The 16,463-nt window shown below is 43.7% G+C and overlaps 1 protein-coding gene across 1 annotated transcript in view; it reads left to right on the top strand.

Moving 5' to 3' along the window:
- Nucleotides 1-385: 385 nt before the first annotated feature.
- The window catches only part of LOC146788731 (vomeronasal type-2 receptor 26-like), a 712,759-nt gene continuing 696,681 nt past the window's right edge, over nt 386-16,463 (top strand). The window contains exons 1-2 of the mRNA XM_085630952.1: nt 386-420; nt 807-1,104. Of these exons, the coding sequence (XP_085487078.1) occupies nt 386-420; nt 807-1,104 (333 nt within the window). The remainder of the gene's footprint in view (nt 421-806; nt 1,105-16,463) is intronic.

The raw sequence follows: 16,463 nt of genomic DNA, 5'->3' as shown, positions 1-16,463 counted from the left end.
ACTTACTCATACCATCATTCCCATAATATATACTTCAGCTCCATTGGATTATAGATAAAAGGATAAATCAATTGCCCACTTCATATAGTGACCTGTTCTTCTGTTTAAATCACTTTTTATCTCTAAGCTCACATATCAAAACATAAAGTGGTTCTTGTATAATATAACTGAATTAACAATGCTAATAGGATTTCATTTTTTAAGGGCAGGCAGTGGTCTGTACTCTTAAAAAAAATGTGTGCACCCATTCACAAATGGGAAGGGGTCACCTGGGGATCCCCTCCTGTTTGCGAATGGTTTACCACCTACTTGCCATTTGTTCTCGCTATTAAGAAGGGACACCCTTCCTAATAGCGAGTTGCTAATCATATTTTGGGGGTAGCTAATGGGCAGAATTCTGCTTTCCGACAGCAAAAAAAGGTTGTATATCTGGCCTGCCCTTAACCTTTGTCTTTTCAAGAGGTAGTCTTTGATATGGTCAAAGAAATTGCTGCTTTTATTTCTTATTTAAATCTCCTTATCAACTGCTTATTGATGGAAAGAGAGACTCGATAAGTTGAAGAAATCCCCAAGAGGTTCCAGATAGAATTTAAATAGGATGGGAGGTGTAGTGTAGTATAGATCCTTGTGGGATCACAAAAGGTATTGCTAGTGGGAGAGGAAAGGGATAATGAAGAGAGAGGCCGCTTGTTACTGTCTCTACTGTGTGAAATATATAAACAATGGCAACTCTATGAAATAGGAAACTTTGCCTTCAAAAGACAAATGCGTAATAAGTAACTCAAATAAATATATTTTTCTTGCAGCTTTACCACTCGTTTCTTTCGACATTACTTCGCCCTTGTTTTCGCCATTGAGGAGATTAACAAGAACCCTGACCTTTTACCCAACATCACTCTGGGCTTTGAGGTCTTTAATTCAGGTGTAAGCGAGGCTGTAGCGACTCTGAACATCATGAGCTTATTATCAGGAAGAGAGGAGTCGGTTCCAACCCCTAATTACAGCTGTTGGTCCAAAGGGGTCCTGGCTGCTGTCATCGGTGACATGTTACCACCCACATCTGTTGCTATGGCAACCATCACTGGGCTCTACAGGTATCTACAGGTAGGAAGAATATTACTTATGTTACGTGCTTTAACATTCTTTACACTGAAACCAATACACAGCACATTTATATTTCCTTTTAGGCACAATGGATCTGGTTCAATCCGTTTAAAGGCTTTACGTGGGTGTGGAGACGTGTGCGTTGGGACAGAGGGTGTCCACTTCCTTAGTTCTCAGTAGATCTCATGAGTGCCCAGGAGATGGTTCTTGTAGGAACAGCATGCATTATAAGAGAGGAAGGATGCCTCCAGAGTGGGTAGGTTTATATATATACTCACAATGGTTAGTGGGTGAATCTTGCAATTTTATAAGGAGATGTAAAGCTCATGGGCTGCAGTTTCCTGTCCAAGAATATCCCATTGACATCCTTACAATTACTGAGGTCATTGTTAATGAAGCAGAAGGGTTCAATGGTTTTGGGTGTTCTAGGTAAAAATGGATTTTTGCGTTCACACTCACCCCCTATGGATGTCTTTGCAATGCATCTTCCACTTACAGTCACTGGTTGCAGCTGCCCACTTGGAGGTGCCTTGAGGCACTTGCCTCACAGCACCTTATGTATGCCCGAGCTGGGTGTAAGGAGATCCCTGGATGGAGGGAGTGATCTGACATGTGAGGCGGCCATTCTGATGTAACATTGGCCATTGACTGTACCTTCAAATCTGACTACAAGCCCCTATTGTTCCCTTCCTAACTGTAACACTCAGGAGACTGCCCAGAAGCAAGCGGGTCAGTGCCTCTATGCAGAGCAATTCCATCCAAACCCCGGTGAGGAATGCAAGAATTTCCATGGAGAGAGAGCCAGCAGTATATCCCAGGTGAGTTACAGGTCAGACTGCCCATGCCTCCATGAGGAGACCTATGATGTCTTCTCCCTTGTCTTCTTCTTGTGACCCAGCCGGGACTACATATTTGGTAGTAGACACTGGAACTAGGGCAGATGTTGGTTCTGCCACAGTAAATAACACCGAAAGACATGCAGTTCTCTCGGTGGACAGGTATATGGATCGATTCACATCTGCTGTTGAAAGTTTGAAATGTGGATAGGCAGGGTCAAAAAGAAAATGTTCATAAAGGACACCCGGAAACTAATTACTGACAGTCACAGAATAGCAGAACAATATCAGAGAAATGGCTGAGAAATCCCAATTCTAACAATAAGGTGGCATTTCCACATTAATAAGGACACATTCTACAATTACCCACATCTAAATGCCATCACCTTTAAATGAAAAAACCTTTAACCCCTTCGATGCTCATGACTGAATGGTTCTGTCATGAGCATCGGTGCCCCTGTGCTCATGAAGGAGCCATTCCGTCATGAGGCCAGGGGCACAAACTCCCTCTGCTGCAGACAGCAGAGGGATTTCCATTTAACCCCTGTGACCTTGGGAGCTGTGAAAGAGCTTCCCCAGCTCCCGAGGCCCCCTCCCTGGTTTCTGTGCCATGAAGATCAGCGCGCACGTCGCGCTGTCGTCATTGCACAGAAACCGAAACTAAAATTAGCCTTTAGGCTCATTTCAGTTTCACTTTATGTGTGCTCAGGGGGCTATCTCAGTTCGCCGGGCACGTAGAAAGACGGGATAGGTATCATTGGAAAGGGGAGAATCTCCTCTTTCCAATGGTACCTCTCCCCAGTGGATCCCTGCTTGGGGATCACCCCAGGAGGGCAATACCCAGGGGGGCAGAAAGCCCACTAAACACCAGGGTTTTTTTTGGTGCATTTTTTTAGGGTGGGGGCTGCCCAAAATGGGCATGCCAGTGCCCCCACCCCCTCTCCCACAAACATTACAGCCTTCCTGCCCCCCTGGGGGGCAGATGGGGCAGCAGCCCCTGATCTGCCCCCCATGGGGGCAGAACACCCACTAAACACCAGGGATTTTTTTTGCACCATTCTTTTTTAGGGTGGGGCTGCTCGAAATGGGCACGCCAATGCCCCCACGCCCACCACCATTACAGTCTTTCTGTAATGGAGGCCCTTGCCTGTCGCGGGTACTTGGGCCTCCCACACGAGTGAGGCACCATTTTTATTGGGAGACCCGGGGGAACGCTGGGTGGTAGGAAATTTGTCTCAGCCCAGTGATGCCACAACTTTCCCACACAAAAATGTGTGAAAAAGTGATTTTTTCAGCTGAAATTGAGGTTTGCAGGTGATTCTGGGTAAGGAAACTTTGGGGGATCCATGTAAGCCATACCTCCCTGGAATCCCCTGGGTGTATAGTTTTCAGAAATTTGTGGGTTTGGTAGGTTTCCCTAGGTAACGGCAGAGCTAGGGTTCAAAAACTACAGCTAGGCACTTTGTCAAAAAAGGGTCATTTTTCACTGCGAAATTGAGGTGTGACCACGTTGCATTTTGCGCCGTTTCCTGTCACGGGCACTAGGCCGACCCACACAAGTGAGATACCATTTTTCTTGGAAGACTTTGGGGAACGCGGAGTGGGTGGAATCTTTGTGGATCCACGCAGATTCCAGAACTTTCCACCACAGAAATGTGTGGAAAATGTGTTTAAAAATTTTTTTTTTAGGTTTGCTAGGAATTCTGGGTAGCAGAAGCTGGTGGGAGGCAGTCAAGTCACCCCATCCTGGATTCCCCTGGGTATGTAGTTGTGAAAAATGTATAGGTTAGCTAGATCTTCCTAGGTGCGTTTTGTGCCGTTTCCTGTCGTGAGCACTAGGCCTACCCACACAAGTGAGGTACCATTTTTCTCAGAAGACTTTGGGGAATGCGGGGTTGGTGGAAATTTGTGGATCCACGCAGATTCCAGAACTTTCCACCACAGAAATGTGGGGAAAAGGTGTTTTTTTTACAAGTTTTTAGGTTTGCAAGGGATTCTGGGTAATAGAACCTGGTGGGAGGCAGTCAAGTCACCCCATCCTGGATTTCCCTGGGTGTCTAGTTTTAAAAAATGTATAGGTTTGCTAGGTTTCCCTAGGTACCGGCAGAGCTTTGGTTCAAAAACTACAGCAAGGCACTTTCGCAAAAAAGGGTCATTTTTCACTGCGAAATTGAGGTGTGTCCACGTTGCCTTTTGTGCCGTTTCCTCTCGCGGGCACTAGGCCGACCCACACAAGTGAGGTACCATTTTTCTCAAAAGACTTTAGGGAACGCGGGGTGGGTGGAACTTTGTGGATCCACGCAGATTCCAGAACTTTCCACCACAGAAATATGGGGAAAATTTGGTTTTGTTGACAATTTGTTAGGTTTGCAAGGGATTCTGGGTAACAGAACCTGGTGCAAGGCAGTCCAGTCACCCCATCCTGGATTCCCCTGGGTGTCTAGTTTTAAAGAATGTATAGGTTTGCTATGTTTCCCTAGTTGCCGGTAGAGGTTTGGTTCAAAAACTACAGCTAGGCACTTTGCCAAAAAAGGGTAATTTTTCACTGCGAAACTGAAGTGTGTCCACGTTCTGTTTTGCACCGTTTCCTGTCGTGGGCACTAGGCCGACCCACACAAGTGAGGTACCATTTTTCTCAGAAGACTTTGGGGAACACGGGGTGGGGGGAAATTTGTGGATTTACGCAGATTCCAGAACTTTCCACCACAGAAATGTGGGGAAAATGTGTTTTTTTAATAATGTTTTAGGTTTGCAAGGGATTCTGGATAACAGAACCTGGTGGGAGGCAGTCAAGTCACCCCATCCTGGATTTCCCTGGTTGTCTAGTTTTCAAAAATATATAGGTTTGCTAGGTTTCCCTAGGATCCGGCAGAGCTGGTTCAAAAACTACAGCTAGGCACATTTACAAAAAAGGGTAATTTTTCACTGAGAAATTGAGGTGTGTCCACGTTGCCTTTCGCGCCGTTTCCTGTCGCGGGCACTAGGCCGACCCACACAAGTGCGGTACCGTTTTTCTCAGAAGACTTTGGGGAACACGGGGTGCAAGGGATTCTGGGTAACAGAACCTGGTGGGAGGCAGTCAAGTCACCCCATCCTGGATTACCCTGGGTGTCTAGTTTTCAAAAATGTATAGGTTGGCTAGGTTTCCCTAGGTCCCGGCAGAGCTAAGGTTAAAAAACTACAGCTAGGCACTTTGCAAAAAAAAGGGTAATTTTTCATTGTGAAAATGTGGTGTGCTCACGTTGGGTTTTGAGCCATTTCTTGTCGTAGGCACTATGCCTACCCACACAAGTGAGGTACCATTTTTATCGGGAGACTTAGGGTAATTCAGATTTGTAAAGCAACTGTTATTACCTATTGACTTTCGATGCATTTCTGCCTTCCAAATGAAAGACATTGTGTAAAAAATAAGTCATTTTGCAAAATGACAGATAATTCTCAAGCTAGTATGAATATTCCCAATTTCGAAAATGTGCAAATATCTACTGTTTCTAAACTCTATAATTTGTTCCCATTTCAGAAATACATAGATGTCTTTCATACCGATTTTTCCATGTATACATTTTCCCATAATAATTGCTATATACCCAGTATATAATAAAAAGCCATTGCAAATTGCTTCTCAGTTTTTGACCCTGGGATCATCGGGTTCTTGGTGAACCTACAAGTCCTATATATATCCACAACCAAAAACGTCCAGTGGATGTAACGGTATATTGCTTTCAAAGAGCTGTCATAATTTGAAGATTTTACAGGTAAAAAAGATGTCAGAAAAGGCTGTTTTTTTCAACTAATTTTCACTTTATCCTACTTTTAACTGTTAGTTTCTATAAAGAATCCCTGAAGGATCTACAGAAATAACACCTTGCTGAATTCAGAATTGTGTCTACTTTTCTTAAATGTATAGCTTTCCAGGATCCATTATTGATTTCATACCCATTTCTACCATTAACTGGAAGGAGGTTGAAAGCACAAAAAATAGCCGAAATAGGCTATGTCCCAGAAAAATGCCAAAACTGTGTAAAAAATGTTGGTTTTCTGACAAAAGTCTGTCATTCCCTAAAAGCTGGGAAAATGGTGATTTCAGCCCCACAAACTCTTTTTTGATACCATTTGCAGGTAAAAACTCAGACGCTATCATTTGCAGCCCTTTTTTCTAATTTTTCCCAAAAAAACAAAATTTTGCTGTATTTTGGCTAATTTCTGGGACCCCTCCAAGGGAATACACAAACCCTGGATACCTTTAGAATCCCCATGATGTTGTAAGAAAAGGACACATATTTGGCGTGGATACTTTATGTGGTCAAAACGTTACAGGGGTCTAAGCGTGCACTACCCCAAATAGCCAAAAAAAGGCTTAGCACGGGGGAAAAGGCCTAGCAGCGAAGGGGTTAAAAAGTGTTATCCTCCTGCTGCATCACTCTGGAAATATATTTACTTCTGCCTTTGACAGAAGTCAACAACTGAATTTGTAAAGTTTTCAAGGTTGGAAACGGGCCAGTGACGCTTTCCTGATCACCCATGAAAAAAAATTCAACTTTATGTGTATGCACAAACTTACATGGCTGTCCCCTTCCTGTAATGCTCCCTCCCCACTCACCTCACACCCCTGGTAGTAGATTTACTTCAACAAAAAGGGCTGAACACTCATAACAAGAATTGGAAGAGCCAACCATTCATGCTTTGCTGCTGGCAACAACCATGAAAGTAAAACTTACAATACAATCATGAAGCCCATGGTGCGTAAAGTGATGTGTGGAAGCTGACAAGGGCTCCACAAAGTGTAATGCTGGGCTGCGTGTCCTATGAATCTATGAACCTAGTTTACAAATTATGATCATTGCATGTTTGTAAGACTTTTCTGGGTAAGGAGAAGACCGAGGAACCAGTTCCCCTAATCATGATTTACAGCCCTTCCAGCATTTAATTCTATGGAGTAGCATGATTTGACATTCTCCAAGGGGAACCCATCATCTTGTTTTAGAGGGTAAGCTTCTCCTGCCCCCTATTGCAGGTACTGTAAAGACATAGGAGGGGAACAAATCTTGTTCTACAGCAAAGATTTGTAGAGGAGGTCATTAATGACCTTCAGTTGGCCATCGCTTGTTCTAGCTTACAATAGAGCTACTGTTTACCAGCCAGATCACATTTGCATGTGAGTAATTTCATCAGCCTCAAGCTTAGCTCAACTGTGCATCAACCCCACCTCTCTAGGGCTCTTCGGTTCCCTTCTCTGAGGAAACTTTTGTAAGTCTGTACATTTTTATAAAAAAAAAAAAAATCAAGGGGTCACTCTGGATTTTGAATAGTCATAAGCTGCACAAGAAGAAACAAGGCAAAAATATATGGGTTTCCTGTCCTTCCGGTAGCATGAGGAGGTATCAACCCCAAACAGGATAGTTGGAGTCGCATATGCACCTTAAGCAATTTTTGCTAAGAACATCTGGAGCACTGTGCTTGACATCAGCAGGTACCACAGGTGAATCCACCATCTTGTTACCCCTGGATCACCAGTTCAGCATCACACTCTACGTACCGATACACTTGTCAGTGTTGCCATTTTTCACTCTTTTCAGGCATCACTCTGACAGCAGTAGCCTATTCTAGATCCTGAATAAAGCCACAATACTTTCTGGGTCATAAGCTGAAACCTGTCTATCTAAGAAGAGTACGACTTGATCTAATGGTTTTGGTCTAACCTCTTGCTGCTTTGTAATCCTAGCACAAGGCAGCCAGAATGAAAGATAGTGGCAAGACTTGTAGTTAGTTTTAATTTATTTCCATCAGCACTGTACCCCTCACTAAATGTTGCTAGCTTGCATTGGTTCTCAGTGAGAACTCCTTTAAAAACAAAACTTCCCTTAGCTCCTCCCTCGCAGCGAGGGGGTTGTAGCCTACACCATGACTAGGCTTCATGTTGCAAAGAGCAGTCCCTATGATGAAGCATGCCACCTTTGGTGGGTGAGGGAAACCATCCTTTAAAGAGACACATTCTTTTTAGCCAGTCTCGCTCATCTTTTTCTACTTCTTCTTTTGACAGACCCAAGGGCCTTTGTGTATTTTGTGAATTTAATTGGGAAATTTGCCCTCGTTGGTCGTTTAAATCTCCTCCGGGCCCCCTTTGTGTTTTCTTCCATATACATTTGTCTAACAAAGATCATGTGACGAACCTAAAACAATGGTAAACCACAGGTGCAAGATTCTGATGTCATAAGAAAGCACTCATAAACTTTCCAACGGATTCAGTAAGCTTCTCACCTCATGAGCAAGGCATGGAACAAGGTTTTACACATCAAAGTCCTGATTTATAAATGGAAAACCAGAGCTACAACACAGAAGCGCTCATGTACGAGAATTAACACATCGCCGTGGTAATGCAGCAATGAGTCAGAATTTCTTGCGCCTAGGGCAGAAATCCTTGCGACACCATGGATGCACCGTATTTACAATACGGGGCTCCATGCCACAAGGTTTCAAGGAGACGTCGGAAACCCTGACATATCCATGTGAAGGAGACTGCAAGGCATTTGGCACTAAAGTGGGGCATTGCTGTAATTGGTAATAAAACTGAGGCAACTTCAGCAATGCATAAAAAAAGGCAATTTGTCAGTTTATACTACAATAGCCTACTGTATGTAGACTAATGTAATAGAGTGTCAAAAGATGAAAAACTCACCTTGCACTCTATTACATTGGTCCTGTACATCACGCATTCAAGTGAGCACAGTGTACTTATGTGTACTACTATGAACACGTCTATGTGACGTAAGTGATTCCTCTAGTGTAGTGTGTCATGAACTGTGCTACCTACCTCCTGTGTGCACTTTTCTGTTGGGGGGACGTGATGTCCTTGAAGATTACTTCTTTGAAAGTGAATTCAGCTGGTCCGTTTCTCCTGCAATAGACAATGCATCATTAGTATGGCTGGGTTTTAGAGGCGTAGGGAGTTTAACACATTTCAAGCAAATAAAAGCCATAAATACCATTGCGTACATTTTACGAAGGAGCTTCCAATGGAATGCCTACCTTGCATATATTATAAACTACAGCAAAACAGGCAATTCCAACACAGGAAAAAACAATGTAACCTGACGAAAAGTGACACATGCAGCCTTGTAAATATGGAGCAAATGAAGAGCCACCGTTTTATCCAAAAAAGTGACACAACGGCGGGGCAAAGCTGCACAAGGGACTTGTAAATGAGCCCTACAAAATGCAAAGGAAAGCCTGGAGTGGATGAGTGTCCCTTGCATGGACCCGGAAAACTTGAAAATTAAGAAAAATAGAATACTATCCTTGGTGATAATGTCTGGAAAAGGCAAACATACCGATATGGAATCAGGTCAGCACAGTATAGAAGAATAACACACAGTCACCAGGATTGTATCCCATGCCTCACTAGACTTGTGCTAGTCACACGACCAATCAATAGTGTATAGGTTCTCATAAGGTTCACAGTAAAACAACACACACTTTACAAGGGCGATAGAATACCCTATATATGAGGGGTAAAAGCCAACATTGAGCAGAGAATTTGCAGGCCCTATAGTTGACTGCACCACACACAACACAAGGGAAGTAAATGATACTTGGTACTCGCAGGAAGGGTATATATTTATATATGAATTACCTACTAGCGGTCTCCAGTAGGTAGTTATAGTTCAAACCTAGTTCCCATAGGAAAAGCATTTTCTGATTTGCTAATAACTTTGGCGTCGTTTGACAAATCTTCACAAAATACCCCCCCCCCAAAAAAAATCTATCCAGGTCAGCTCCTATCCTGAACGTTTGGGGGTGATTCATCGAACGGGGGCTGAGAAAAAAGGAGGGTCCCAAAACGCATTTTCTCCATTTAATTTCCAAAGGAAATTTTGAGACGGGCTACAGCCCGAACTGCTGAACTGAATTACCCCAATTCACAATTCAGGGTGGGTGTTGATTGCCAGGATGGCCAAGAATCATCACAAGCCTGTTAGACAAAAAGCAAGATAAGAAGTGCGTCATGCGTCCATCAAAGGAGAGAGAGAGAGAGAGAGAGAAAGAATGAAAGAGAAGAAGAGAGAGAGAGAAAGAAAGAAAGAGTGAGAGGAAGACAGAGAGAAAGAGAGAAAGGGTGAGAGAGAGAAGAAGAGAGAGAGAATCAGTGTGATAAAGAGGAAGAGAGAAACAGAGGAAGAGTGGGAGCGAGAAAGAGAGAGAGAAAGAGTGAGAAAGAGGAAGAGAGAGAGAAAGAGAGAAAAAGTGTGAGAGAAAGAAAGAGTGTGAGGGAGAAAAAGGAAGAGATGAGAGGGACAGAGAGTGCCCACACTGTGGAGAAAACCCTCACAGCTCACCTGTCCACCACTGGTGTGTCTCCAACCACGTGCCGGGACATAGTGGAACCCTCAAGCTCACTCATCTGAAGCATAGTACAGAATCAGTAATGGCAGAGTACATATGACTGTGCATGCCTAAATTACTGTCCCACCTTTGTGTATCCACACACCCAGGCTGCTGCCTCCCATCCACTACCTCTGCCCAGAGGTGTCTGCCAGCCCCTGCTTACCAAGGTCTCTCTGCTCACCTTTACAAAGACAGGGCACGTTCCACATCATGCAGCCCCGCTCAGCAGGCCACCATGTCTCACATTTGGTGCTGCATCTTGATTTATCATGGCAGAGGACATACCAGTGCACCTGCCATCATCGCAGGTTGCACACTCGCTCAGCCCTTGCAGTGCCACTAACTTTGTGACCAGTGAGGCCACGCCATGTGGCGGTAGGCCCCCACTGGTCAATGGCTCAGGCCTACACTGCGGTCCAGCAGGGCACACAAAACCTGACCTGTCTGGACCACTGGGACTGGAGATCATCGCAGGCTGCACATCCGCTCAGCACTTACAGTGCCCCTATCTCAGTGCACCAAAAGTCACTGTTCCATGGTGGTGTGCCTGTGCCAGCCGCAGTGCATCTGGTGCACCAAGTCTGAAATGGAAATGGCGTGGAGCACGTGCGCCCGGTCCTTTTTATTGGCAGGGTCACACGTGTCCTGTGATGCCTGTGGTTGATGGGTGTGGTGTGGGTGTAAACCAGCCATCAGGGAGTGGCTGTGGTATACTGACAACTATGCCTGTGAGCAGCAGATCACTACAATGAAAATCTGGGCCATGTAGCGTTGTTGTCCCTCCCTGTATGCATAAGCGGATTGGGCTGGCCTGGCATATGCCAGTCCTGCGTGAGGCTGTGAACAATGACTCCGTAGCTCTGGGTGAGGTTCTGTCCTGGGCTGTATGAGGAATCAACTGATGAGGGTGTCCCTGTTCTAGTGCTGCCGCTACCCGGGCCGCAAGCACCAATGTGTCACCCTGTGACCCAAGCCCTAAAACATGGCCAACATGGAAGGTAGGGGGAATCACTGACCCTACATTCATCCATACTTCCACACATGAAAGATCGTGCACATGACATATCTGTGTGGATATGAATGTTTATTTCACATTCAGTGTTGCAGCTGTAGCAATACAGGGCTATGCAAAGCCCAAATTTCCATTTTTGGCACATGGAGGGCAGCCAATTAGAGCCAAGCTCGTGCTCGGGGGTTAGGATCTGCCAACATATATACTTATACAATCACTCCGCCAATTACGAAGCACTTATAAATTCACTAAACACTCTCATTGCAGTCCTCTAATGATCCAGTCTCTACCTATGTACTTATACAATGACCGAGACAAAGTTACATAACCAAAGTTTTCCCCACTGCCAGAGGTAACATGGTTGCGAGCACTGTCCACAGCAATATGTAATGTGGTAGGGCCCTGGGGCAGCTTCATGCATACATAATGAACACACGGACACAGTTAGATAGATAGTGGAACTGGGTACGACGGACACCTTTTTACTACCGGGGTCACATGTCCAGTGACATCTGTGCTGGATGCGCGTGGGGTGAGTGTAAGCCAGTCCTCAGGGAATGGTTGGTGCTGGCAACAAGTACAACAGTAATCATCAGATCACACACAGAGAATCAATCATAAAGGGTCCGTGACTTGTGCTGCACTAAGTTAGGGGCACCAGATGTGAACTGATACACAAAAGATTCTATCGTAAAGGGTTCATGACTTGTGGTACACTGAGGTAGCAGCAGCAGATCTGAAATCATATACAAAAGATTCTATCATAAAGGGTCCATAGGTTGTGGTGCACTGAGGTAGGGGCATCAGAAGCATTCCGCGTGTGCACAGCTAGCGATGATGCGTCGTCCGGGAGGGCTGCATTAGTAGCAATGTCTGTTGCCTACTGGACTGCGTCATCTGCAATCGCAACTCGATCTGAATTGTGAGCCCTGCAGTCCGCAATGTAGATGGAAAGCAGTAGTCAGCACAGACATCGAGGAATGCTTTTTGTCACTTCCTCTTGACAAAATCCAAGGACATAGAGTACAATTCTGTCTGCAATTAATAAATCATGTCTCAATGTAAATTGTGAGCTTTGATGACCACAGTGTAGGTAACAAAAGATGAAATATGTATGGAATACATTGTCTAAATGTGTAGGTTTCAGGGACGTTATAGGTAGTTGCCTACTGGACTCTGAAATTAACGAATCAATTTGAATTGTGAGCCCTGCTGACTGCAGTGTAGACCGGAGACAGTGGTCAGGAAGGGCCCACAGCCACATGGCGTTGACTTGAGCTGTATAGAGTTAGTGGTAGGTGTGGCACTCAGCATGTGTGCAGCAGCGATGATGCGTAGTGTGGGCAGGCCGCACTGGGAGCAATGTCTCTTGCCTACTTGACTGCGTCATCTGCAATCGCGACTCCATCTGAATTGTGAGCCCTAGATCGAAGGCAGTAATCAGCACAGACTTCGAGGAATGCTTTTTGTGACTTCCTCTTGAGAAATTCCAACGACATAGAGTACAGTTCACTCTGCAATAAATAAATCAAAACTGAATTTGAACTGTGAGCTCTGCAGTCCACAGTGTAGACTGCCATTCAGTGTTCCTTTGGACTTGCAAGATGAATTTGGTCATTGTACTAAAGCTATAATTGATATAAAAAAGTTCTTGAAGCAAGGATACTAAAAATATTATGTAGGTATCAAAGACGTGTAGTTAGTTGCCTACTGGACTCTTGCGTCCTTCACATGTCTGGTTGCTACATCTCCCAACATTCAGCTATTGTGTAGCTGAGATGCCATGCCGTTTTTTTGGAAAACTCCGCAGTCCTGTTGTGCACTGCCTCGGTGTTAGTAGGGGGTGGTCCGGGCGGGAGGTCCTAAGGGTGGTGGCAGTGGGTTTTGTGGCCTTCTTGGGGGTTGGAGGTGCATGATCAGTTGCTCTATGACATGTGTTGGTCTTCAGATGTGATTCTGGGCTGGGCTCCTTTTCACACTGTAGGTAGTCGTCCTTCTTTACACTAGTAAAAGGCAGATGTTACATTGCTACAGTTAACGCAGCTTATCGCCTGTTTTTGGATAGCACCGCAGATTGGGCTGCTTGTTGAAAATATCGGGAAGTGGTGTTTACATGTTATTTTTGCACAGGAACGCCTACTCTGTATATTATTATCGTTAGTTGTTTCTCTCATTTTTAGCGATTTTTTTGGGTGGAAGCTACTGCTGGAAAACTATTGGCTGTTTTCACCAGGTTGAGAATGGAATGATAATTTAAAATCACTGAAAAAACTATAGGTTTAGTGAACATTATAATTAGAAATTAGCATTTAAAAAACCTTTGAAATTCACTGAAAAAGCCATAGGTTTCAGGGACGTTATAGTTAGTTGGATATTTCACACGTACAAAACCAGAGAAATTTGAACGTTATAGTTAGTAGAACTAACTATAACTCCTGCCTCCACAATGCACTGCTGATGACATCACATATTACATCATTCATTACATGGTCAGTGACATCACTGATGACATCACTGATGACATCTCAAATGACATCACTGATGACATCACTGATGACATCATCCACGTGATAATTTGATGCACCTCCTCACACCCTATTATAACCTTTGATACACCCACTCTAAAATACAAACTCCCATTTTCAAAACTATAGACAAACCAATAGCAGTTACTATATACCCACTAACTAATTCCTAGCTATACACACACATTCATTCATTCACCCATACAGTTACTCATACATGCAGTCACTCATTCATACAACACTATTATGTGTACTTATACACCTATATAAACACTCATACACCGTCACTCATCCATTTTGTTATTGACACACCTAGCTAGACATGTAAAGAATCAATAACACTGCCATTTACTCACCTATACAGTTATACATTCACTATCTACCCTATTCATACAGATACTAACATATACTTACTCTCTTATACAATCACTGACACAAGCACACCCTCATTTATACTGCCACTCTCACAATTACTCACTCTCACGTATAGTAATTTATATATTCCAACTAGGGGTGGGCGGAATTAGCAAAATTCACTTTCGCAAATTATCGTGAAAATGTTAAAAATCTCCGCAAACACGCGGAAATATTGCGAAGATGCGGAAGTTTTTTTCCCGCCCGTTCGCGGTATTTTCTGCGTGGTCGCGGCTCACCAACTTACCCATGCAGTTGCTCGCGGGCGCGGCCATCTTGTTTTCACTTGTCTCGTGGTGCATGATCGCGAGAAGAAAGACGTGATCGCGCGACGAATGACGTTACTGCGGGCGCGAACTGTCGCGAGACAGCGCAAATGGCTACCAACAATCCAACATCTCATGGAGAATGCGACCGGATCGGGAAAACTTGGCGGCGAACGCGGGGATTCAGGTAAGGCGATCGCGTGCACGCGAGAATGTATTATTTTACAACGCGAGCAAGCAAACAATTTCCAGTAAAATGCGGATTGCGGAAATTTTGACATTTTCGCGCTCTCCGCGGAACGCGAAAATGTCAAATTATCGCAATTTCCGTGAGCGGAACGGAATTTTAGCCCAGGCCTAATTCCAACACTCACATATATTGCCTTTCACATATGTAGTTACTCACACGTATACTAGTGAGACATACATTCACTCACTAACACAATGATACACAGAATCCCTCACCTATACAGCTATTTCCACATGCACTAGTGAACCCATACATCCAGTAAATTATCTACTCACACATGTAGGTAGAAAGTCACACACCGTCCACCCACCCACCCACACACACAAAGACTGAGGCACCCATACAGATAGTCATGCAACCAATAATGAACCCTTATAGACAGTCATGTACCTAATCATCAAACCATGCTGCAGTTTACACAACAACTGACAGACTGATACAGACATTCACACAGTTTAGTCACTAACCCATGCATTCAGTAAGACAAATGTTAATCATTAACTTATACATTCAATCACACACCTATTAAATCCCCCACGCCCCCATTCCACATCAACACATTCTTCAATACACCTTGGTATTAACATCTATAAAATATATTTTAACTGTACAGAAACACACATTCACTGGATGATGTCATCAGTGATGTCATCAGTGGCGTTACTGACCATGTCATGAGTGATGCAATATGTGACGTCATCAGCAGTGGATTCCGGGGGCGCAAGTTATAGTTAGCTCTACTAACTAAACCGTTCGAATTTCTTTGGTTTTGTATGACTGAAATGTCCAACTGACTATAACGTCCCTGAAACCTATGGTTTTTTCAGTGAATTTGTCAGGTTTTTTAAATGCTAATTACAAACTATAACATCTGTAAAATCTATGTTTTTTTCTGTGAATTTCAAAGGTTTTTTAAATGTTAATTTCATATTTTAATATTAATAATACCTATATTTTTTCAAATTGTTTTTTAATATTTTGCAACTCTGTTATCCTTTTTTAACTTTAAAAATTATGTAATGTTTTATATCGTCCCCCAAAAATATGCATATCGAACTTTTTTTGTTGAGAAAACTACAGTCCCGTAACGGTACTCTACCAACCTCGATCAGCACGCGAATCCTATCCACCACATTTAAATGATGCACATTTCGTATCCGACAGGTTTCTGACACCACATCCCGTGTAACAACATGTACGTATGAGGTGGCGCCAGCTGCTACTTTAGTATGCGACGGGTATGCACTACCAAGCCGTGCGTTATGTCATGTGCGTATGGGTTCGTGCCCGCTGCGCGTTGTGAATGCGACGAGTGCACGCTGCCACACCCTGTGTTACATCATAAACGTACGGTGTTGCGCCGCGTACGCAATTCCCTCATTTATTTTTTGTCTCAAAACTATATCTAAATAACTTTAAAGTGCATATGAAAGCAAGCGATTATCTAACATATTTTAAACATTTATATATTTCTAACTGTAATAAACTTATATTTTAGCAATTATATTTTCTCAAAATCAGGTGCACAATTGCCATGTGACCATAAAAAAAAGCACTTCATTAGTTCATAACATTTCCCATTGTAACAGTTGGAAAATGCCACCCATTTTAGTCAATCTCTGTTCTGCATTTGATGAGACACACCTCTTCTGCTTAGAGAGCTTTTTCTAAACT

The sequence above is a fragment of the Triturus cristatus genome, chromosome 10 (genome assembly GCF_964204655.1).
Source record: "Triturus cristatus chromosome 10, aTriCri1.1, whole genome shotgun sequence".
Lineage (NCBI taxonomy): Eukaryota > Metazoa > Chordata > Amphibia > Caudata > Salamandridae > Triturus > Triturus cristatus.
The sequence above is the reverse complement of the archived record's forward strand: the minus strand, read 5'-3'. Positions and strand labels throughout refer to the sequence as shown.